The sequence below is a fragment of the Cavia porcellus genome, unplaced genomic scaffold (assembly GCF_034190915.1).
Source record: "Cavia porcellus strain 051 isolate PalLab524CR breed Dunkin Hartley unplaced genomic scaffold, mCavPor4.1 scaffold_32, whole genome shotgun sequence".
Taxonomy (NCBI): Eukaryota; Metazoa; Chordata; class Mammalia; order Rodentia; family Caviidae; genus Cavia; species Cavia porcellus.
The window spans coordinates 46,083,023-46,109,875 of NW_026947515.1; the positions used below are offsets into that span (position 1 = coordinate 46,083,023).

The 26,853-nt window shown below is 35.8% G+C and overlaps 1 protein-coding gene across 1 annotated transcript in view; it reads left to right on the plus strand.

Annotated features, from left to right (window-relative positions):
• Positions 1-26,853, plus strand: part of LOC134474279 (zinc finger protein 14-like) — a 40,851-nt gene extending 13,998 nt beyond the window's left edge. Inside the window, exon 4 of the mRNA XM_063241677.1 lies at positions 1-26,853. Within this exon, the coding sequence (XP_063097747.1) occupies positions 1-1,423 (1,423 nt within the window). The 3' untranslated portion in view covers positions 1,424-26,853.

A 26,853-nucleotide genomic window follows, 5' to 3' on the forward strand; every position in this document is an offset into this window, starting at 1 on the left:
AAATGAAAAGCTAGGGAAATCCTATGGACATACATCTTGGAATCAGTGTAAAGAAGTATTCCCTTGTAATGCAGAAGGTAATGTGAATGTGAAAGAAGCAGAAACACATCACAAAGTTCAGATCAATGAAAAATATTGCAGTGGAGGGAAACCCTATATATGTCAACAATGTGGAAAAGGTTTCACCAAATCTGAACATTGTAAGCAACATGAAAGAATTCACACTGGAGAGAAACCATATGTATGTAAGCAATGTGGGAAAGGTTTTACCCAACATGGAAATTGTTATCAACATGAAAGAATTCACACTGGAGAGAAACCATACGTATGTAAGCAATGTAGGAAAGCTTTTAACACACGGGGAAATTGTAAAATACATGAAAGAATTCACACTGGAGAGAAACCGTATGTATGTAAGCAGTGTGGGAAAGCTTTTAACAAACGGGCAGATTGTAAAAACCATGAAAGACTTCACACTGGAGAGAAACCTTATGTATGTAAGCAATGTGGGAAAGCTTTTTACACACAGGGAGATTTTAAGATACATGAAAGAATTCACACTGGAGAGAAACCCTATGTATGTAAGCAATGTGGGAAAGGTTTTACCCGACATGGAAATTGTAAGCAACATGAAAGAATTCACATTATCGAGAAACCATATGTATGTGAGCAATGTGGGAAAGCTTTTAAAACACGTGCAAATTGTAAGGTTCATGTAAGAATTCACAATGGAGAGAAACTTTATGTATGTAAGCAATGTGGGAAAGCTTTTAGCACACATGGACATTGTAAGGCACATGAAAGAATTCACACTGGAGTGAAACCATATGTATGTAGGCAATGTGGGAAAGCTTTTAACACACGGGGGTATTTTAAGCAACATGAAAGAATTCACACTGGAGAGAAACCCTATGTATGTAAGCAATGTGGGAAAGCTTTTACCCGACATGGACATTGTAAGGCACATGAAAGAATTCACACTGGAGTGAAACCATATGTATGTAAGCAATGTGGTAAAGCTTTTAACACACAGGCAAATTGTAAAATACATGAAAGAATTCACACTGGAGAGAAACCCTATGTATGTAGGCAATGTGGGAAAGCTTTTAACACACGGGGATATTTTAAGAAACATGAAAGAATTCACACTGGAGAGAAACCCTATGTATGTAAGCAGTGTGGCAAAGCTTTTAGCACACATGGACATTGTAAGCAACATGAAAGAATTCACACTGGCGAGAAACCATATGTATGTAAGCAATGTGGGAAAGCTTTTACCCAACATGGACATTTTAAGCAACATGAAAGAATTCATACTGGAGAGAAACCCTATATATGTAAGCATTGTGGGAAAGCTTTTACCCAACAAGGAAATTGTAAGCAACATGAAAGTTCACACCCAAGAAAAAACCAGTGTGTGTAAGTATCATAAATTTTTGGAGCACAAGTGCATATTGCATAATGCATGAAAAACTTCACACTGGGAAGAAAACTTATATATGTAAGGAATGTGGGAACGGTTTCAGCAGAAATGCTCATTGTCCAATACATGAAAAAATTTACACTGTTGAGAAACCCTGTTTATGTGAAGAATGTGGGAAAGCTTTCACCACACATGGATTTTGATGTAAAATACATCAATGACTCCACACTGGTGAGAAACCCTATGTATATAACAATGTGGCAAAGCTTTTACCACGCACAGTTATTGCAAAGCACATGAAAGAATTCACACTCGGTCGAACCACTGGCTACGTAAGCAAGTGGAGACACTTTCAGCAGCCAGATTGTAAGTGAAATATGTGAAGAAACTCACACTAGAGATAAATCCTATGTGTTATGGATTTATCTCAGCACACATGATCATTGCTGCATATCTGAAAGAGCTCACTGAATCCTATGTGTATTAACAATGTGAGAAATATGGCAATCCATTTTTGTTGTTAAATACATAGAAAAAGCAGCACTCTTCAGACAGTTTAGATCTAAGTTTAGTTTAAAAATTCCAAATAGACCTGAAGAAATAATCATTACAGAAGTTTGATGTCAATATTTCTTCACAAGTTTTCCAGAAGTGACAAATCTGAAGTGGAGCTCTACTCAAGTACATATTTTTTATGGTTTTCAGTTAATCACTTATACCTCTTTAGATTTTTTAAAGTGTCTTTGTGCTTCAACATGGCATCTTGTAATTAAACATGGTAAACTGAAATGGGCTTTTCACTTTCAAGTATGAATAGTGTCTATGTACTTAATATTTTGTCTTTAAAACTTAATTTTTATATTTTTGATGAATTATTTTTATTTAAAGAAAAAAAACCAAAAAGTGTAGAAATAATACAGAAGTTCTGAAAAATAAACAATAAGAAATCACTAGTTGATTAGTTACATATTGTTATCTTAGAAGTCATTGTTCAAGTCACAAAATTAAAGCATACAAAGTGATATTCAAATAATGACACTGTGAACAGTTCACCTCAGTGATCCAACAGGAACTTATTAATATGCTTATCTGTTGTACAAACTTGTTTTTTATCTTAAAGATTGTAAGACTAAACATGACAAAACAGAACAGTTCACAAGGAAATAAGTTAAGGAAACACAGGTTTCACATCAAGTCCACTGAGATGTTCATTTTCTATCTTACTGTCTCTAGTTTTCTTCAAAATATTTGTTCACATCTTCACATGCATTGAATAGATTCTGAACATTATAGAACTAATCAAATAATTACAGGATAATGCACCCTTTTTTGATCTTCAAGACTGATTTTGGGGAAGTTGATAATGATTACCATAATGTGTCTCATTCTGTTCGTAGTTGACGTCTTTATTTTCATGTATGCTGAAACTGAACATAAGACACTAAACCAATATCACTTTGAACAGTGAATAATAGTATCCTTAGAAGGAGAAAGGTGAGGAATTGCCTAAAAAAAGAAGGCAGAGGACATTGTTAAAAGTGTATCAGGATTTAAAAGCTACAGTAGTTCTGTTGCTCTGTTTATTTTGATTATATTTTGTTGTGGTCTGTCTACTCGTTAGATTTGAGGGCACAGAGAGATAACCCAAAAATAGAAGGTTATACTATGATGGTATCTGTCCTTAATTTTCTGTTAACTAAAACTGAAACCCTATATTAGTTACACTGTCTTACTATGACTGATGTTATTTGAAGCTGGATTGTTTGAATGTTATTTGGCCTTGACTGATTTTATTCACATTTGGTATGCTTGCTGGTATCAAGTCCAACAGTAGAGGCAACTACTCTGAAGATGATAAGATGTGACAGATATATATTGTGGGGCTGGGGATTTAGCTCAGTGGCTTAAGCCCCTGCCTGGCAAGTGTGAGGTTTCCAGTTTGATCCCCAGTACCAAAAAAAAAAAAAAAAAAAAAATTAAATGAATAAAAGATATAAATTCCAGGTTTAATTTTTTTTATTTAAAGAAAAAAAAAGAACATAAAAAAACAAAGCAGTAAAAGGGTACAAATAATACAGAATTTCAAGAAAAAAATACAGTAAGAAATCACTAGTTAATAGGTTATATATTGTCTTCTTTGAAACAGTTGTCCAAATTATAAAATTAAAGCATCTAAAATGAACATTCCTACAGTGAGATTGCAGACAGTTCTGTTCAATGATCCAACAAAAGCTCAGTAATATGGTTTTCCTTCCTACACACTCAAACAGGCACTTATATCCTTTAGACCACCTTCATTTCCTCTCTTCTTCACAATAACAATTACACTTTTGAGTTTTTTTTACTCCCATAGTTCTTATTACTTTTTTTGAAGAGAATTAAACCTCAAGTGAGTTAACAAACAGATTTGGTTAGAACATAAGGATGGGCATAGTATTTGATGCAAAATAGTATATCAGCTGATCAAAAATGGTTACCATTGTGCCTCTTGCTATTTTTAAAAAGAGTTGCTATATCATCAGGTATAATAGAATTGATCAAAACAGTAGAGAAAAAGACCAATAAAATCTACACTGGAGACCTTATAGGATTTCAAAAAAAGATAATAGTCAAACCATAATGGGCATCATATTAAATCTTACTGCCTACAAAGTGGTTGCCTATACCCTCAAACTTGATACTATCAAACAAAATAGAATATAGTAAAATCAGGCAGAACAAGATGAGGAGAGCAATACTGGGGTTCAAACCAGGTTAATAGGAAAACAAATAGTTACTATAATATATCCCGCTATTTTTAATTTAGTTTTCCTTTAATAGAAAAAAATAAAAAAATAGAATAATTTTTTTTAAAAAGGGTGGATATCGAGATAAAAAAGACATTGTAATAGAACAACACAGGTCAGAACTGAACAAGTAAAGCATCATTTTGTTTCACCACCAGATAATCTAACATAATAGTAGTCACCATAGTGCCTCTTTCCTTGAGTTATTTGAGTATAACTTCGTATACTATAGAATCAATCATATCAAGACAGTGTGAAGCCATTCAAGGGTATGAAAGAATTACAGGGTATTTAGAGCCAGTTAACAGAAAATGAACAATTTCTATATTATCTCTTTGCCTCTAAAAATTTTTATTTATACTATCACATACAGTAAAATATATTAAGACACAACATGGTAAAATCAGTGGAAATATGTACAACAGCTTGATGGGAGTTCCAAAGAAGATATTATATCAGCACTAGCTTTTATGATGTGTTATTTTCTTCAGAATAGCTATTCGACTATCCTCGATACTAAAATCGAGAAACCCAGGATAAAACCATTGCACTTAATGAGTAAAAACATTATATGGATTCAAACCAATATGATTGGGTATCATGATTACCACATACTTCTATGTATTATCATTTCTTATACTAGGGAATATATTCAGTATTTATACATTTGAGTTTGATTTATTTCACTTCTGAATATGGTCTCAAGCTGTGTCCATTTATTTATATGACAATGTGATCATTCTTTATAGCTGAGTAGTACTCCATTGTATAAAAACACCATAATTTTTTTATCCATTCCTCAGTTGATGAACACTTAGGTTGTTTCCAAGATCTGGATATTACAAACTATGCTGCTATAAAAATGGGTGCACATATATCACTATGGAATGATGCTTTCAGTTCTGTGACTATGCCTAGAAATAGAATAGCTGGGTCAAAAGGTGCTTCCGGTCGCAGCTTTCTGGAAGTCTCCAGACTGACCTTCACAATGGTTGCACCAGGCTACACTCCCATGAACAGTGCAAGAGAGTTCCTTTTTCCCAACAGTGTCTCCAACATTTGTTGTTGGTGGTTTTCTTGATCTTGGCCATTCTTTCCGGAGTGAGATGAAATCTCAGTGTGGTTTTAGTATGCATTTCTCTAATGACCATTGATGGTGAACATTTTTTTCATGTATTTATTTGTCATTTGTATTTCTTCATCTCAAAATTGTTTATTCATGTCAGATGCTCATTTTTGGATTGGGTCTTTGAATTTTGGTGGTCTCATTTTTGAAAATTCTTTATGTGTTTTAGACAGAAGTCCTCTGTCTAAGGGGCAGTTCACTAAGATTTTTTCCCAGTTTGTGGGTTTTCTTTTCACTATACTGGAGATTCCTTTTGATGTGCAGAAACTTTTTAATAAGAGGTGATCCCAATGAATCATTCTGGGAAGCATTTCCCATGCGGTTTGAGTCCTGTTCAATTCTCTACCTACTCCTAGTCTTCAAGGTTTTTACCCAATTTGTCTTCCAATAGATTTAGTGTTTCTGTTTTAATATTTAGATCTTTGATCCATTTAGATTTTATTTTATTACATGGTGATAGGCATGGGTCTAGTTTTAGTTTTAGGCATATGGAGAGCCAGTTTTTCACCACCATTTATTAAACAGAATGTCATTCTTCCAGTGAACATGTTTGGCCCCTTTATCAAAGATCAGGGAGTTGAGTGTGTTTGTAGTGGTTGTTGTATCTTCTCATCTATTCCACTGATCTTCAGCTCTGTTTTGCTTCCAGTACCATGTTGATTGTACTACAGTTGCTTTGTAGTATAACTTCAAGTCAAGGATTGTGGTACCTCCTGCCTTGCTTTTGCTGCTTCTAATTGTCCTTGCTATTCTAGGTTTCTTCTCATTCCAGATGAATTTTAGGGGTGATTTCTCAAGTTCTATGAGGTATGTTGATGGTATTTTTATCAGGATTGCATTGCATCTGAATAAAAGTTTTGGGAGAATGGCCATTTTCACAATATTTACTCTTCCTATTCATGAGCAAGGGATGTCTTTCCATTTTCTGAGATCATCTTCAATTTCATTTTTCAGTGTGTTATAATTTTCCCTGTATAGGTCTTTCACTTCTTTCGTGAGAGTAATTCCTTTTTTTTGGTTGCTAGTATGAAGGTTGTGGCCTGTCTTATTTCTGTCTCTGTGACTTTATTGTTAGTGTGTAGGAATGCTATTGATTTTTGAGTATTGATTCTGTATCCAGCTACATTACTGAATTTATTATATCTAGGAGTCTTTCAATGGCGCTTCGGGGATCTTCTATATAAAGTATCATGTCATCTGCAAATAATGATAATTTAACTTCTTTTTGTATCTTTACACCTTTTATTTCTCTCTCTTGTCTAATTGCTCTGCCCAGTATTTCCAGTACTATATTAAATAGGAGCTGTGATAAGGGGCATCCTTGCCTTGGGCCTGATTTTAAAGTAAAGGCCTTCAATTTTTTACCATTTAGTATGGTACTGGCTGTTGCTTTGTCATTGCCAGGCTTAATTATATTGAGTAAGGACCATCTATTCCAATTTTCTGCAAAGTTCTTATCATAAATGAATGTTGGACCTCATCAAAAGCTTTTTCTGCATCTATAGTAAAGATCATATGCTTATAACTTTTGGCTCTATTGATATGGTGTATTACATTTATTGATTTACATATATTAAACAATCTCTGCATGCAGGGATGAATCCCCCTTGGTCATGATATATGATCTTCTTGTTGATTTGCTGCATCCTGTTTTCCAATATTTTATTGAGGATTTTTGCATCCTTGTTCATTAGGCAGATTGGTCTGTAGTTCTCTTTTTCTCTTTATGAAGGATTGCTTCCCTTTCCATTACGGAGTGTTGGCATTAAGCGTTCTTTATATTTCTTGCAGAATTCTTCAGTGAATCTGTCTGGGCCTGGGCTCCTCTTTGTAGGTAACGATTTTATTATGTTTTCAATTTCATTAATAGAATTTGGGTTATTCAGTAGATTTACATCTCATGACCTAGCTTTGGTACTTCATATGCTTTTGGAATCTGTCTATTTCCTCTGTGTTATAAAACCTTTGAGAGTAGAAGTTTTCGAAATAGGTGTTGATGATCTTCTGTATTTCAATAGGGTCTGTAGTAATTTCACCTCTTTTATTCCTTATTGCATGTATTTGAACATTTTCTTCCATTTTTAAAATAAGGTTGGCTAGGGGCTTTTCAATTTTATTTATTCTTTCAAAGAACCAGGTCTTTGATTCACTGATTTTTTTGGATTGTTTTTTTAGTCTCTATTGCATTGATTTCTGCTCTGATTTTTATAATTTCTTCTTTTCTTTTGGCTGTGGGCTTGACTTGCTCTTCTTTTTCTAGATGTTTGACGTATAACGTCAGGTTATTTGTTTGTATTCGTTCTGTTTTCCTAATGTGGGAACTCATGCTATAAATTTTCCTTAGAGAACAGCTGTCATTGCATCACACAGATTCTGGTACGTTTTATTTGTGTTTCCATTTGTTTGTAGGTATTATTTAATTTCTTCTTTAATTTCCTCTGTGACTCACTTATTACTCAAGAGTGTTATTCAGTTTCCATGTGTTTGTGGGATTTTTGCCGTATTTTTCATCATTAATTTCTAATTTCATCATGGTATGGTCTGGTAGCATGCAAGGGATAATTTCAACCATTTTGCATTTATTTAAATATGCTCTGTGTATTAATATATGGTCTATTTTAGAGAATGACCCATGTAATACTGAGAAGAATGTGTATTCTGTTGTTGGGTGGAATACTCTGTATATGTCTATTAAGTCCATTTATTCACAGGTGCGATTCAGTTCTTTTATTTCTTTGCTCATTTTCTGTCTGGTTGATCTGTCCATTGGTGTCAGTGGTGTGTTAATATCTCCTGTTAGAATTGTGTTACTGCTAATTTGATTTTTCGTTTTTGTTAGTACTTGTTTTATATAATTGGGTGCTCTGGAGTTTGGTGCATATAAATTTAAGATAGTTTTCTCTTCCTCTTGAAGCTTTCCCCTAAGCAGTATTTAGTGACCTTCTTTATCCCTTCTGATCATTATTGGCTTAAAGTTCACATTGTCTGCAAACAAAATAGCTACCTCTGGTTTTTTTTTTTTTTGTTTGTTTGTTTTGCTTTGTTTTTTTGGTTCCTGTTGCATGAAATATTGTTTTCCATCCTTTGACTTTCAGTCTGTGAGTATCCTTTTGGGTTTAGATGGGTTTCTTGCAGACTGCATATGGTTGGATTTTGTTTCTTAATCCATTCTGCCAGTTGGTTTCTTTTATTGGTCCAATGAGACCATTTACATTAATGGTTAGAACTGTTATATATTGGTTTATTGTTGACATATTATCTTTCTGCTGTTGCATCTTTATCTTTCTGCTCTTTCTAACTTTCTGTTTTGTTTAGAGGTTTTTTCCTAAATGTATCTAGGCTGTCTTTCAGTATTCTTTGCAGGGTTGGCTTGGTGATCATGAAGTTTTTCAGCTTTTCTTTGTCACAGAAGTATCTTATTTCTCCATTGATTTTGAAGGACAGTTTTTCAGGGTACATCAGTCTAGGTTGGAAATCATTTTCCTTTAGGATCTGAAATACTTCACTGGATGCTCTTCTTGACTTTATTGTTTGTGCTGAGAAGTCTGCTGTGATTCTGATACATTTTCCTTTATAGGTGATCTGTCTCTTTTCTCTGACAGTTTTTAATATTCTATTCTTTTGCTCAATTTCTGGGATGGTCTTTATTATATGTCTGGGTGTAGATTTATTTTGGTTATGGCTATTTGGATTTCTATATGCTTCATTGATCTTAATATTAGTTTCCAATATCGTGTTTGGGAAATTTTCAGCTACCACTTCTCTAAATATTATCTTGACATCCTTTATGTTGTCTCCTTTTTCATTTATCCCTATCAACCTTATGTTGTTCTGCTTTGCATCATCTTGCAGGTGTTGAATAGTTATTTCCTGATTTCTTGTTATTTTTAAAAGATCTTTCCTTTCCTGTTCATTGGCTGCAATCTTGTCTTCGGGTTCTGAGATTGTATCTTCACATTCATTGAGGCAGTTTTTACAACTTTCAATGGAGTTTTTGATTTCCTGTATATCACTTTGCATCTGCTTTATGTATTCTGTTTGTTTCTTATAGAGTTCATCCAGGGATTCTATCTGTTTGTTTAGTTCCTCCAAATTTTTAACTGTGTCTTCTTTAGATATGTTCAGAATCTCCTTCATTACTTTTAACATGTCTTTTTTTTACCTACAAGATTATTTCTAGTTTGAATTTCTTTAATACTTCCCAAAGTTGCTTCTTTATTTCAGTTACTATTATTTCAGGTATTTCAGTTATGTTGAATGTGTTTTCTTCTATGCACATGTCTCCTAGGCTTTTTGAGGATGGGCTGAATGTTTGAGATTGCATTTTGGTCTTTCATTTTGTCATTTTGCTGTATTTTCAAGCTTCAAGTGTTGTTCCAAGTGAGGGAGTGAGTTCACCCAGATTGGGACGGGATTCCATGCCTACGCCGAACTTGCTGGCAAGGTAGGGAGTTCCCCCACACTGCAATTGGAATCTGTTCCTCGGCCCCACTTGCTGGTCCCAGCAGGAATCCTTGGGCTTTTCCCCAGGTGAGGAAGAGAATTACCCCAGACTGGGACAGGATTCTGTGCCTTGGCCCGACTCCCTGGTTCCAACTCGCTGGTCCCAAATCACTGGTCCCAGTGGGCAACCACGGGCTGGTCCCCAGGTGAGGAAGGGAGTTCCTCCAGACTTGGATGATATTCCGTGCCTTGGCCTGAGTTGCTGGTCCTGGCAGGAAACCATGGATTCTACATCAGGATTGATTATTAACTGCTTTCATATCCTACAACGTCTTTAAATTGTGTTTTTATAAAAATAGCTATATAATGTTATGCTTAATTGTATAGTCCCTGATGATGTGGACAATTCTATTGAAAATAACAAGAGAAAGCATAGTAAGTACTTTATATCACCTAATATTGTGGTCTTATATGTCTCGTTCATATCATGATTTTCTAGGAATTTGTTTTGTTGTCTTATTTTGATCTGTTTTCCCCTATAACACAGAAAGGATAGATATACACATAGAGATTCACACATTGGAAGAATTTCTAACCTATTTATTTCAACAAATAATATAATGCATAATGTAATGAACAGATACTCTGAAGAAGAAATGACACTAAGAAACCCAAAGCTAATTCTGTAGCATTATGATATAAAATTGAGCAATACTATTATTCACTGTTCAGAGTGATATTAGTCTAGTCTCTTATTTTTTTGTGAACTGTAATTTTAACATGGCATTGTTTTAATCTTTTGATGCACATGCTTCATTTTCTCTTTCATAAATGATGTTTCTGAAGTTGATGCAATATTTGGCCTTAAGATATACATTTGTAGAGGCTTGGAGTATGTGTTTTTGACAGAGTTGTGTTCTTTTCACATAACTTGTACATTAATGAATGTTATGTTTTCCAAGTTGTGACAAGACATCTGCTGATTTCCTAACATCACTGGATATCATACCATGTAAATTATGTTGCCTGATTTTGTTTCTCGGTGGAGCCAATATTTGTCATTTAAGTAAACCTTTGTTTTTCTAACCATCAGAATTTTACTTGTTATGTTTATATTACATCTTTATTTGCTAGTAAGGTTTCCCCACATCTACCAAATGTAAACCATACTACTGTGAATTTCTGATTGTGCCATACTGACAGAATCATAACTTGTCTCCAATAGCACATCACAATATATATATATATATATATATATATATATATATATATATATATCAATATCTCCAGAAATTATAAAATTTGGCATGATTTATGAGTAACCATACTTTGAAATCAATTTTTCTTAAATATGGAGTTGTTTGGGGGGAAATGTTGTTATTAGATGTATCATGCAAATGCCTTTATTTTATTCCTTGATGCTGTGATTGCATTATATATTTTGTTATTATGACTGTTTTTTCCAAAAATACTGAAGTAATGGCATGAAGGGAAACCTAAATTTTGAGCTGTCAACACAGTAAAAAGTAAATTTGTTAAATTAAGATTCAGATTATGTTCTGTTTTACTGAATTGTGAATTTATACAATGGCATATCACTTTATTTATAAGGACCAGTGCATGATGTTTGTGGTGTGTACTGATTATCTTTAAACACATACACTGGGCCATGAGTCCCAGCTGGTTTCCTGTGGCCTGTAGTTTTCACTTCCATTTTAACATTCATGTAATTTGTAATATGTTTAATGCTGTGTTGTTGAATACAAAATCTGCTTAGGAATTATGTTGTTAAAAACTGTGGTGTTATGAAAACACAAGTGAACATTGCATTAAGTACCCTTAATCCAGTGAAGATAGCTTGCCCAAGTCTCAATTATCCTTGGGAAAATAAATTACTTACCTCTTATGTAATCACCACTAAAACTATATCTATTTTGTACTTGAAGAACCTGATGTGCTTCACAAAGTAAAAGACACTGTGAAGTACATTGTCTCAATTCTCACTTTCTCATTGTCTCAATTATCCTTGGGAAAATAAATTACTTACCTCTTATGTAATCACCACTAAAACTATATCTATTTTGTACCTGAAGAACCTGATATACTTCACAAAGTAAAAGACACTGTGAAGTACATTGTCAGTCTGTATGTACTACAGCATGTGGACAGATTCCCTGCAGCATATTTCTGCTTACCATCAGTGGGAATATTTGGAGTTTGTATTACAGCTAATAATAGAATACTGAATCTATAAGACATATACCTTGAGTCCATGCACTTTCTCATTTTACCATGAAAGTAAATCTTGCTGGTCCTGTTGATGCATGCCTGTAATCCTAGCACCTCAGTGGGCTTAAATTAGTGGAAGAGGAAGTTGAGTCTAACCTACACAATTAGAGTGACCTTGTCTCAAATATATCTTCAAGTTCTGCAGATGTAGCTCAATGCTTTAGATCTCCTCCCTTTCTTCCCCATCATCAACATTTTTTAATAATCACAATTGCACATCAGTAGTTGTCCTTTTATCGGTTGGCCATGTATCTGTTATTCTGGAGAATCACTTGTGAAACACATTTGTTTTTGCAGTGACCATCCTGAGCATCATTTGGGCAGTTGTCAATTTAACCCATTCATTCTTGTATTGAGTACATTAGAATTGTCACTTTTATATTTCTTGTTATTTTATAAAAACTAACAAAAAGTATGCAGTTTTTGATAATTTTGTATTTAAATAATTGCATTGGTAAAGAGTTACCTATAAAGGTTAGGCTAAAGATGATTTCTTTAGTTCAAGCATCAGGAGAGAATGAGATGGGGTGATAATGGCTTTGAAGCTGACTTTGGGAGGCAATTGCTATATGGTTTAGCAGAGTGTGAAACAGTTTTTTTATGCCTGCATTTGAAGTTTTAGGAAACAAGTACGTTGAGGTCAAGAATATAAATGTACGATAGGGTAAAAGAATCACTACTGCAAATTGTGATTTTTCTTCATTCAAGAAGTGTACATTTTTTGGTAATTTGTGCAGCAGTCTCAAATATGCCTCTATTGGAGTAAAACATAGTGAAACATGAAAGAGCCAGACATTCCATGTTCTGAATGTAGAGGTATTAAAAAACATTTTTTAAATACTATTGCTGCTGTTTTGTGTAGAAAATAAGATAGCGTGACAAAACAAGGAAAAAGGACTTTGTAAGATTTTAATCCTCCTGCATAAGCATAGATGCCACAAAAAAGTCAAACCAAAATGATGAAGAAATAAACTACAGAATGAGAGAAATTTTGCCTATTACTCCCTGACAGCTAACATGTAAAACCAATAGGAACGTCCAAGGAATGCACATTTTTCAGCATATGTACAAATTGCCAAGAAATACCTGAAGAACTATTGAGCATTTTTGCACAATAGAGAAATGCAAATAGGGACATCATTTCATTGCATAGAGAACTAATCACCATAAGATCTAAAGAACATTCAGAAGACTACAGGAGAAAAGGAACTATTTAACCGTGTTGGTGGAAATGTAGTTAAGTATTTCAACTACTATGGAAGTCAGTTTTTAAAGTATTCAAAAGACTAAAATTAGTAATTCTCATTAGTGCAGTGCCTCATTTAGTGGGTGTCTTCCCCAAAGAGTTAAGGACATATTGCAGTGACTCATGTAGATTCCTGTTACTGCAGCAATATTCAATTTTCTGTGGAGAGCAGCATCAAGCACTGCTCCATCCCCAGCAAATACCAATGATGAACAACAAATACTCACTAGTGTACTCCATTTGATAAACTGTGTGATATTTTATTGTGAAGTTGGCTGTGACTTAGGTTTTCCAGTAGACTACTGGTCAGTATAAATATAATAGTGATGTTAATGTCACAAGGCCATCACTAGTACACTATTATGTTCATTAGATTTGATGTATTTATCTTTTTGAGGATGCATGTTGCTATGAAGTTCAGGCTGGCTTTGAGGTCACATTATAACCCAGAGTGGTCTCAAACAATTCTCCTTCCTTAGTGTCTCAAGTACTGGACTCCACACAAGAGCCACCAGGCCTAGTTTATATTTAGTATATTAAGTACATATTTAGGATATTTTATTTCAACTGTTTTTGTTGTTAAAGTATTTCCATATTTTACCTCCAGCATTTGTAGAAACTTCAGCCTTATTGAGGTGGTGATGTGCATATCACCAGCCTCATGACATTGTCTGCTGGGTTCAGAGCTATCAGTGTACTGCAGTGAAACATAGCTGTACATAACTCTTTCTTTTTCTACTTTCCTTAGAAAACATTTTTAAAATTTCCATGGATAATCACAGGGTCAATAACCCTGGCTAGAGTTTCATGCAAATTCTCAAAGTTAAGTACAGTGTAGCACTGACCCGAAGATACTCTCTGTCATCTGAGAGTCTTTATAGTCCTTTCTGTACACACACTGTGCTTGAGCCAGCACCTGTTGTGAGTCCCAGAGTCTGCTGCAAAGCCATGGAACACATAGCTTTGTGACCGCCTCTAGACTGGTGTCCTATATGCCACTCTGCTGGGGCAGAGCACAGCTTCTGGCAGGAAGCCAGAGGCTCTGAGGCTCTGAGACAACACAGGTTTTTCTTTGTGAACACAGGTAATCTTATATTTCTGTAAGACAGACAGCTCTGTCCCATATTTCTACCCAGGAAGACAGGAGAGGATTCTGGAGACTGGATTACTCAGGGGTGCTGCCTTTCTGCTCTGCCATCCTGATCTTGGGTGGGAACCTGACAGTGGCTCCGGCTTGGATCCCCCCCAGACCTGCACTTGCCCATGAGTATCTGCCCTCAGGGCATGTCAGACCCAGTCACACTTGACTTAGGGCAGGAATTGTGTCGGGGGATTCACAGTGGTAGTCAGGCCTTAATGTTACTCTGCTGGACTCAGTGAGTCTGAGTGGCTTGTGGCTGAGTCTAGTAACACCTGTCCTGGTCTCTCTCCTGCCTCTGGCTTCCAGAAGGCTGGGGACAGTGAGCCCTGTCCTTTAATGCCCTTGTCATTTGGCATTTGCCCGCAAGCACCCTGAAGGCTCTGGGATAAGAGAACCATTTTTTCAGCCATTCCCACATAGTCTCCCTATGCAGGATCCTGAGGCTGGGGTCTCGTGTCCCGGGAAAGCAGCATAACCTGCTCCCTGCTCACTGTCTTGAGCCAACTGTCTGTACAGACCAACTGTCAACAGACCAAGGTGCCTGGTGACCTAAGCCTTCAGAGTTCTGTTTGGACCTATTGCCAAGGAAGTGAGGTCATGCACTGGGGTCCGCAGTTTGGCCTTCCTCTGGGATATCACCTTTCTTTTTGTTGTGGAACAAATCTATGTCCTCCTTAGAAACAACAAGTTAAAATGCTAGAAAACTGTGTGTACTTTCAGACTTTGTTGCACTTCGAAGATTTTAATGCAGCAGACATGTAGATGCTTCAGATGTGTCAGGCTGGGTGCCAAACACAAATGTCCATCCAAAGGGTCCATTGTCTCGGAGAATGAAAGACACATTGTCTTCTGTTGAAGATTTGTCAAATGTTAGGATGACTTCCTTTCTTGGGCTTATGTTAGTTTAATTTCAGTTCCATTAGGAAGCAAAATACCCATAATAATTTTACCAAACAATGTGAAGGTCTCATGTTATAAACCCCATATATCCAGGGGAGGAGGATTCATAGCCAGTTTTACTCTCGCATGATTAGGAATGATTATTTATTCATCCTTAGATGTTCAACTCAGCTATACACTGTAGTGCTCCAAACTATGACCCCCAGGGAGGGGGGACAGCAGGTGGTGAGTACAAGGGGAGGTGACATCATCACCCCATACTGATGAAGGACACATGTGCATCACTCCTAGGGAACTTGTCTCCTAGCTGCTGCTGTGAGTTCCTTTCCTCCCATGCCAATCAGACCATGGGCTTTGTGTTCCTGATGGGTAGTTTCCCTTTCCTAGAGGTGATGGTGCTGAGCCTTTTCAGTTGTAATACTCTTTGGTTGGTCTCCTTGAAGCAGTGTTTCCATGCTGGGCTCTCTCTGTGCTGCCAACACCCACTATTATGTGGCTGAACCAAGCACATGCACCTGTCACCCATGTTGTGATGGCCACTTTTTATGTTTTTGGGTCGGACTTCAAAAGGAAGCTGCCACACCCATTCTTACATAAGCATTTGAGTGGATACCGACGTTTATTTCAAAGAAAATGCATCATATTGCTGGTGTATGGATAACTTAGAAATTCTTGCTGTATTTTTCTAAGCAAATGTTTAAAGCAGAGTTATGTGGTTCCTTTTTTATTTTGTTTTGTGTTATTATGCTATACTATATTATGCTCTGTTATGTTATATTGTGTTATATGTTGGTGAGGATTTTGAAAGTCCTTCAGGGTGTTTTCAGTACTTTCTGATTTGGTTTTGTATAACCAACCTAATGAACTTTGGAATATCAAAAACTTTGAGGAATTTTTTGCGCAAAATTTAAAGAGGAAAACACAATCAGGGATGTTGTTGCACACCTGTTATTCCAGGAGTCTGAAGGCTGAGGAAGAAAGTTTGTGGTGAGTTTTAGGTCATCCTGGGCCACAGGGAAGATCAAGGCCAGACTGAACAGCATAGCAAAACCCTGTCTGAAAAAAAAAAGAAAGAAGAAAGAGAGAAAAAAATGATAAAAATGAAAAGTCAAAAATAGACTTTCTAGTGAAAAATCTTTGTGAGGTTGTCTTGCATGTGTACTTTAGTCAGCACACCTAGCATAAGGTTTACCATCATGGAGACATTGATGTGCTTCCTGGTGTTTGTACTCTTTCAATTTTTTAAGGCTTTTTACTTAGATGACTGCAGATATGCTGCTGAGTATATCCTCTTAGGATTTGGGTAGTTCCGTATGAAGAGATTTTGATCATTCTGGTTTTTGTTTCTGTCCTCAATTTATATTTAATACCAGAATTTGAGCAATGGATTACTATTTTTATTTTGAAATAATAATAAGAATCATATAAAGATACACTTTTTAAGTCTATGAAAAGATAAAATAAGTATAGATTAATAGTGATTAATGTACCTTCTTCAGTGACTTCTGAGATTTATTAAAGATCAATATTTTCATACATTTGTAAAAGCTTTGGTTTGGTACAAATTTTAAGACATGGTCTCACTAATTTTCTAAATGTCCCAGGCTAGGCTTAAACCTTTCCTCATCATTCCTCCCTCTCCCAGAGTGCTGGGATTACAGGTGTATATTACCCTGAGTTGGCAATTATTAGCAATGTTGTGTATTCATGAAATAAAATGTTTGGCTTTGGTCTTCAGACACTTTGTAGAAAGAGTCATTCTACTTAAGCCACCTTGCTATCCTGCAGCTTCTTTCACAGTGAGTAGGACTGAAAATCCCATTAACACTGTTAGTAGATTCTCTGCTTTTCTAACTATGGTCAGCAGGCACTTCAGAAGATCACTCCAAATGCCTTCTGCACTAGGATTGAGGCTTGGTGTCTTTGAAGCACATTCTCTTTTTGTTTGATCCCTCATGGAATTTGATGATTGTTTGAAGTCAAATTGCAAGAAAGGTGGGAAGGTTAAAGTTACTTGGGGCACACTCCCCTCCAGAAGGCCAGGCCAGTCTAAAAATTTATTTACCCTCCTAGTGTCAGTTGCAAAGTTTTTTTTTAGTGTTGTCCAATTTCTAGGATTTGAATACAGAGCTTTGCATTGGCTTCTTTGTCTTCACCTTTTAACACCTTTCTTGTTTTGAGCTAGGTCCTTAATAAATGGCTAAATTGTTGAGGCTCACCTTGAATTAGTGATGCTCCTGACTCAGCCTTCCAGACTGCTAGGATTACAAGCCACACCAGCAGACCCAGTCTCATCATAGTGTTGTTAAAAACTTATTGGCTGCCCTGCTGCCGCCTCTCTCACCTGGGCCCATACTACGAGCACTGGGGACTGGAAGGTGAACATCCAGCTGAGCGGAGGCCGGCCCTGCTGCCGCCTCTCCTGCCCAGGGCCCAACTACCACTGCTGGGGACTGGAAGGTGCATGTCCAGCCAAGTGGAGGCCTGCCCTGCTGCTGCCTCTCCCGCCAAGGACCCATACTGCCACCGCTCGGGACTGGAAGCTGCGCATCCAGCTGAGCAGAGGCCAGCCCTGCTGTCGCCTCTCCCGCCCAGGGCCCATACTACCATCTCTGGGGACTGGAAGGTGTGCATCCAGCTGAGCTAAGACGACTCCGGTCCGGCCCTGAAACTGTGCAAATTGAGGAAGCTTTAGGTCTACCTGAGAGGAGCCTAGCAAGCCTCTTTTAATCCAGGGGCTCCGCTGCCCAAGGAGGGAGCTACTTCAAGAGGAGTCCCAAAAGCCTACAACATAAGAGTCAATTTACAACACAACCAGAGAAACTCTGAAACAACACTTGAAACACAGTAATATAGTAAAATGACAAAATGAAAGACCAAAATGCAATCTCAAACACCCAACCCATCCCCCAGGAAAGCCTAGGAGCCAGGTACATAGAAGAAAATACATGCCATATACCTGAAATACCGAAACAATAGTAACAGAAATAAAGAAGCAGCTTCAGGAAGCTTGAAAGAATTCAAACTAGAAATAATATATCAGGTAAAAGAAGAAATAATAAAAGAAATGAAGGAGATGCTGAACATATCTAAAGACACAGCTAAAAAATTGGAGGAACTAAACAAAAGGATAGAATCTCTGGATGAACAATATAAGAAACAAACAGAATATATAAGACAGATGCAAAGAGATATACAGGAAATCAAAAGCAACATTAAAAGTTGTAAAAACCGCCTGAATGAATGCGAAGATAGAATTTCAGACCTCAAAGACAAGATTGCAGCCAGTGAGCAGGAAACAAAAGATCTTTTAAAAATAACAAGAAATCAAGAAATAACAATACAACACCTGCAAGATGACACAAAGAAAAACAACATCAGGTTGATACCATAAATGAAAAAGAACGAGACAATACAAAGGATGTCAAGAGGATATTTAAAGAAGTAATTGCTGAAAACTTCCCAAACATGAAATTGGAAACTGATATCAGGATCAATGAGGCATATAGAACTCCAAATAGCCATAACCAAAATAAAACTACACCCAGACATATAAAAATCACCATCCCAGAAATGGAACAAAAGAATAGAATAATAAAAGCTGTCAGAGATAAAAGACAGATCACCTATAAAGGAAAACCTATCAGAATCACAGCAGACTTCTCAACACAAACAATAAAGGCAAGAAGAGCATGGAGCGAAGTATTTCATACCCTAAAGGAAAATGATTTCCAACCTAGACTGATGTACCCTGAAAAGCTGTCCTTCAAAATTGATGGAGAAATAAGACACTTCCACGACAAATAACAGCTGAAGAAATTCATGATCACCAAGCCAATCCTGCCAAAAATACTGAAAGACAGCCTAGATACACTTAAGAAAAAAACACTTAACAAAGCAGACAATTAAATAGAACAAAAAGATAAAGATGCAACTGCAGAAATATAACATGTCACTAATAAACCAATATATAACACTTATAACTGTTAACACAAATGGTCTCAATGCACTAATTAAAAGAAATACACTGGCGGAATAGATCAAGAAACAAAATCCAACCATATTCTGTTTACAAGAAACCCATCTAACCCAAAAGGATACTCACAAACTGAAAGTCAAAGGATGGAAAACAACACTTCATGCAACAGGAACCACCCAACAAAGCGGGGGTAGCTATTCTGTTTGCAGACAATGTGAACTTCAAACCAATAATGATCAGAAGAGAAAAAGCGGGTCACTACATACTGGTTATGGGAAAACTTCAAGAGGAAGAGATAACTATCTTAAATATATATGCACCAAATTCCAAAGCACCCAGTTATATAAAACAAGTAATATCAGAAATGAAAAACCAAATTAGTAATAATACAATTATAACAGGATGTTTTAACACACCATTGACACCAATGGACGGATCAACAGGACAGAAAATCAGCAAAGAGATAAAAGAACTGAATCACACCTGTGAACAAATGGAATTGTTAGACATATATAGAGTATTCTGCCCAACAACAACAGAATACACATTTTTCTCAGCAGTACATGGGTCATTCTATAAAATAGACCATATATTAACTCATAGAACATATTTAAAGAAATGCAAAAGAGTTGAAATCATCCCCTGCATGTTACCAGATCATAGCACTATGAAATTAGTAATTAATGATAAAAGATACTGGAAAAATCCCATAAACACATGGAAACTGAATAACCCACTCTTGAGTTATCAGTGGGTCACAGAGGAAATTAAATAATACCTACAAACAAATGAAAACACAAATACAAGTTACTGGAATCTGTGGGATACAATGAAAGCTGTCCTCAGAGGAAAATTTATTGCACTGAGTTCCCATATCCAGAAAACAGAACAAATACAAATAAATAACTTGATGCTACACCCCAAACAGCTTGAAAAAGAAGAGCAAGTCAAGCCCAAAGCCAAAAGAAGAGAGGAAATTATAAAAATCAGACCAGAAATCAATGCAATAGAGACTAAGAAAACAATACAAAGATTCAATCAATCAAAGAGTTGGTTCTTTGAAAGAATAAATAAAATTGATAGGCCCCTAGCCAACCTTATTAAAAAAAAGGGGAAGAAAATGCTCAAATTCATGCAATAAGGAATGAAAAATGTGAAATCACTACAGACCCAATAGAAATACAGAATATCATCAACACCTATAACAAAAACCTCTACCCTCAAAGGTTAGATAACACAGAAGAAATAAACAGATTTCTAGAAGCATATGAAGTACCAAAGCTAGGTCAAGAAGAAGTAAAACTGCTGAATAACCCAGTTTCTATTCATGAAATTGAAAATGTAATTAAGTCATTACCTACAAAGAAGAGCTCAGGCCCAAATGGATTCCCTGCAGAATTCTTCAAGAAATACAAAGAGGACCTAATGCTGACACTCCTCAAACTCTTCAATGAAATTGAAAGGGAAGGAATCCTTCCTAAGTCATTCCTGGAAGCAAATATTACCCTAGTACCAAAACCTGAGAAAGACCCAACTGAAAAAGAGAACTACAGACCAATCTCCCTAATGAACACAGATGCAAAGATCCTCAATAAAATATTGGCAAATAGGATGCAGCAAGTCATCAAGAAGATTATACACCATGACCAAGTGGGATTCATTCCAGGTATGCAGTGATGGTTCAATATACGTAAATCAATAAATGTAATCCACCATATCAGTAGAGTCAAAAGTAAGAATCATGCGGTCATTTCTATAGATGCAGAAAAAGCTTTTGATAAGCTACAACACTCATTTATGATAAGAACCTTACAGAAAATTGGAATAGATGGTCTTTACCTCAACATAATAAAGGCCATCTATGACAAACCAACAGCCAGTGTCATGCTAAATGGCCAAAAATTGAAGGCCTTTACTTTAAAATTAAGCAGAAGACAAGGATGTCCCCTGTCACTGCTCCTATTTAATATAGTACTGGAAATACTAGCCAGAGCAATTAGACATGAAAGAAAAATAAAAGGCATAAAGATAGGAAAAGAAGAAGTTAAATTATCACTATTTGCAGATGATATGACACTCTACATAGAAGAGCAAAAAAACTCCATTGAAAGACTCCTAGATATAATAAATAAATTCAGCAATGTGGCTGGATACAAAAACAATACTCAAAAATCAATAGCATTCTTATATACTAACAACAAAATCACAGAGAGGGAAATAAGAGAAGCCACATCCTTCACACTGGCAACCAAGAAAATGAAATATTTAGGAATTACTCTCACAAAAGAAGTGAAAGAACTATATAGGGAAAATTATAATACATTGAAAAATGAAATTGAAGATGATCTCAGGAAATGGAAGGACATCCCTTGCTCATGGATAGGAAGAATAAATACTGTGAAAATGGCCATTTTCCCAACACTGTTATACAGATGCAATGCAATCCCAATAAAAATACCATCAACATACCTCATAGATCTCAAGAAATAAATCCTACAATTCATCTGGAACCAGAAGAGACCTAGAATAGCAAGGACAGTTCTAAGCAGCAAAGGCACGGCAGGAGACATCACAATCCCTGACTTGAAGTTATACTACAATGCAACTGTAGTAAAATCAACATGGTACTGGAATCAAACCAGAGCTGAAGACCAATGGAATAGTTTAGAAGATACAACCACAGCTACAAACACACTCAACCACCTTGTCTTTGATAAAGGGGCCAAACAGGTTCACTGGAAGAATGACAGTCTCTTTAATAAATGGCGTTGGAAAAACTGGCTTTCCATATGCCGAAAACTAAAAGTAGACCCATGCCTGTCTCCCTATACTAAAATAGTTACTATTGTCTTCCCTAATTTGCAACTTGAGGAACTAAAATGCCTCTAATGATTTGATTAGTTCTATAATATGCAATAAGTATATAAGGTGTGTGAAGATGGGTTCAACTATTTGTAAGAAACTAAAGACAGTTAGATAGACAATGAAGATCTCCAGTGGGCTTGCTGCAAAATCTGTATTTCTTTAAATTGTTTTCTTAACTGCTTTGTTCTGTTTTGATATGATTAATCTTACCCTCTTTGAGATGTAAAACAAATGAGTAGGACTGATAACCATATTACTCAGCTTTTGTTTGATCATAGAGCAGAACAGGTTGTAGTGTCACTTTATGAATGTCATTCTAAATACTTTAATTCTGTAACATGAACAGCTATTTCTAAGATGATAATGTGTAACTTATCAACCAGCAATTTCTTAATGTTTGTTTCTCTGTAAGTTTGTATTATTTCTACCCCTTTTTTATCTCCATGTATTCTTTTGTTTCCTTTTCTTTAAATAAAAATAAATAAATAAAAAATAAAATCTAAATTTATCAAAGATCTAAATATTAAAACAGAAACACTAAATCTATTGGAAGACAAATTGGGTAAAAACCTTGAAGACATAGGGGTAGGTAGGGAATTCATGAACAAGACTCAAACTGCATGGGAAATCCCAGAGTCAATAACTGGGATCACATCTTATTAAAAATTTTCTGTACATCGAAAGAAATCTCTAACATAGTGAAAAGTAAACCCACAAACTGGGAAAAAAATCCTACTGAACTGTCCCTCTGACAAAGGACTTCTGTCTAAAACATACAAAGAATTAAAAAAAATCAGACCCCCAAAATTCAAAGACCCCATCCAAAAATGGGCATCGGAGATGAATAAACAATTTTCAGATGAAGAAATACAAACGGCAAATAAATATATGAAAAAATGTTCAGCATCACTAATCATTAGAGAAATGCAAATTAAAACCACACTGAGATTTCATCTCACCCCTGAAAGAATCACCAAGATCAAGAAAATCACCAATAACAAATGCTGGAGAGGCTGTGGGGAAAAATGAACTCTCCTGCATTGTTCGTGGGAGTGTAGACTGGTGCAACCATTGTGGAGGTCAGTCTGGAGATTTCTCAGAAAGCTGGGACTGGAAACACCATTTGACCCAGCTATTCCACTCCTAGGCATATTCCCAGAAGAACTGAAAGCATCATACCACAGTGATATATGTGCACCCATGTTTATAGCAGAACAATTTGTAATAGCCAGATCTTGGAAACAACCTAACTGTCCATCAACTGTGGAATGGATAAAAAAGTTGTGCTATTTCTATACAATGGAGTACTACTCAGCTATAAAGAATGATCACATTGAGACATTTATAAATAAATGGCCACAGCTCGAGACCATACTTATAAGTGAAATAAATCAAACTCACCTGTATAAATACCGAATAGTTTCCCTAGTGTAAGAAATGATAAGAATACATGAAAGTTCGTGGTAATCATGATTCCCAGTCACACTGGTTTTAAGCCATATAATTTTGTCACTCATTACTTGGAATGGTTTTAATTTGGGTGTTTTTATTTTATTGTCTGTGATACTACAAATGACTATTTTGAAGAGAATAAGAGCGTAATAGCTAGCGCTGATTTAATATCATCATGTTTTGAAGCCCCATCAAGTTTTTGTTCATTTCCATTGGTTCTAACATGTGGTACCTTATTATATCTTAATGTATTCGATAGTATAAGCAAGTTTTTTTTATAGACAAAGAGATAATATAGAAATTGATGTTTGGTTTTTGCTAGCTGGTTCTAAATTCCCTGCAACAATTTCATTCTCTTGAATGACTCTCACACTGTCTTGATAAATTTGATGCTATAGTATACGAAGTTAGACTCAAATATTTCAAGGAAAGGGTCACTATGGTAACTACTATTAATGTAACACTATCTGGGGGTGAAACACAATGATGGTTAAATTTTTCGATTCTGACCAGTGTTGTTATATTGATACGTTCTTTTTTTTTTAATCTCAGTCTCCCCTCCTTTTTCTTTCCTTTTTAAAAAATTAATTTATTTCTTAGTATCTTTTAACTAAGGGAAATTAAATTAAAAATAGTGTGATAGAATATAGTAATTTATTTTTTGTTTCCCTATTAACCTGATTTGAACCCCTGTAGTGTTCTCCATATCTAGTTCTGACTGATTTTATTATATTCTGTTTCACTTATAGTATCAAGTTTGAGGGTATAGGCAACCATTTAGAAGGCAACCAGATTTTCTATGATGCCCATTATTATTTGACTATTTTCTTCTTTGGAATCCTGTAAGCTCTCCAATGTGGTTTTATTAGTCTTATGTACAGTTTTGTTCAATTCTTTTATACTAGCTGATATAGGCTACTCTTTTTAGGATAACAAGAGGCATAATGGTAACCATTGTTGATCAACTAGTAATCCCCCCTTATTTTTTTATTTTTCAGTTTATGCTATGTCCATGCTCCTGATCTAAATGACTCTGTTTTGCTTTGTCACATTGGGTTTTTCTATGGTGCGTCTTGCTTTGTTTTTTGTTTTTTAGCCTTTTTTTCAAACTTTTTTCTTTTCCTCTTCAAAAAAAAGTTAAAAAAAAAAAACTGTGGAAGTAATGGAAACTAAAATGCACGATTGTTAGTGGAAACAAGAGAGAAAGAAAAGTGATTCAAGGATATAACTGCAAGGTTATTGAAATGTGTAGGAAAGAGATCCATATTGCTGAGTTTTTCTTGGATCATTGAACAGAACTGACTGAAATCTCACTGTATTAATCTCCACTTTGTATGCTTTAATTTTGTAATCAGGACAGCTGTTTGTAAGTTGAGAGTGTGTGATCTATTAACTGGTGAACTCTGACAGTATGTTTTTTCTCTTGAAATTCTGTGTTGCTTCTAGCCTTTTACTGTGTTGCTTCATTTAGTTTTGTTTTTCTCTTTAAATTAAAAAAAAAAAACTTATTGGCAGAGCAAGGAATGGTGAAAATACCTGTAATGCCTGTACTCAAGTGGCTGAGGCACCAGGGTTCCTGGGAGTTCCAGACAAGCCTGCAACATATTCTGAGTTCAGCTCAGGCTACAATGACACAGGGAGACCCTGACTATAAAAAGAAAATGAAAAAATAGGGAAGAAAAGAAAGGAAAGAAGAAACAAAATAAAATTCCTAGTGATTTTGTCACTTGGTGTGCATCTGGGCAAGCTGTTTTAGTCTGTGGTCCTTTTCTTCCAGTGTAAAACCCTTTTGACTACTGTTACTTTATAATACCTGGAAACTAGTATTTTGATGCCTCTACTTTTAATGTTCTTTCTATGGCTATAGGAAGACTCTTTGTACTTCCTTGTGAATTTCAATTTTTTTAATGTTTCTAGGAAAATGGCATGGATACTTTGACACGAATGGCACTGAAACACCTGGTTGCTCTGGGTAGCATGTACATTATAACGTGAATTCTTCCCATCCCTCTTCACAGTATGGCTTTTCTTCTGTCAGTGCTCTTCTACTTATTGCATTCCAAGAAGATGTGTGTTTGCTTTAATTTCCCTAATCATTAGTTATTTTTGATTATTTGTGAAATGAATTGTGTTCTTTGTATTTGAGGCTACAATTTGTTTGTAGTATGTAGTAATGAATTGATTAGGGCATGTTGCTTGTGTATCCTGCAAATTAAGTGATTTGTGAATTTGTTCTATAAGGTTGTCAATGTAGTTTAAATCTCTTATATACAATGCTGCACCCTCAGGAGAACTGCAACAACAATTAATTCTTCCTTTCTGATTTGGAAGGCTTTGCTTTCTCTTTCTGGATCAAATTCTATGGCCAGGACTTTGAGTACTGTATGTTGAAAAGAGTTGCAAGCCTTGTCTCCTTCCTGACCCTAGAAGCTAAGTTTGCAGCTTGTCACCCCCTGAGCACCATGTCAAGGATGGAGCTTGCCATGCTGTGCTGAGGTCCATTCCTCCTACTTATAGTTTATGAATGATTTTTATCCTGAAAAAATGGTGACCTTTTGAGCTTCTCAAAGCTGTTTTTCCAAATCTCTTCAGGGGTTAGCTGTGCCTTATGCTGTGAATGTGGTAAGCGACACAATAGTTTGTGCGAGAGGGAACATTCTTGCACCACTGAGATTGAGCCCAGTGTTGATCATGTTGGTTAATTTTGAACATGCTGGTGAATTAATGTGGCAAACATTTAGCTGAATACTTTTGTTTGTTAGGAATATTAGCCAACAGAGTGTTTTCATTTATTTTATTTTTAACACATTATTGTCTGGCTTCATTCTCAGGATAACTTGTCACTTAAAAGAAGTTGGTGGTGGTTTTTTCTCCAACTTGATAGAAGAATTGAAAAACAAGCAGTATTCATTGTTTATTATATACTGGATAAAATTCACCAGTGCACTTATTGTATCCCAGCTTTGTTGTTGTTATTAAGCAGCTGTGATGTTTACCCATTGCCTGTGCTCCTTATTGCTCTGTTCATCAGACTGTTTCCTTCTGATGCGTGTGGTTCGGGGACATCAATGGACACCACATATCCTTTAAGGGTCACATCTCATTTTATTTATGGATGCTACCATTTACCTTTGTATCTTCAAACTATCTCCATAATATATAATTTTGTGAGTAACTCCTTTCAGTTACTCAGTTTTTAATGC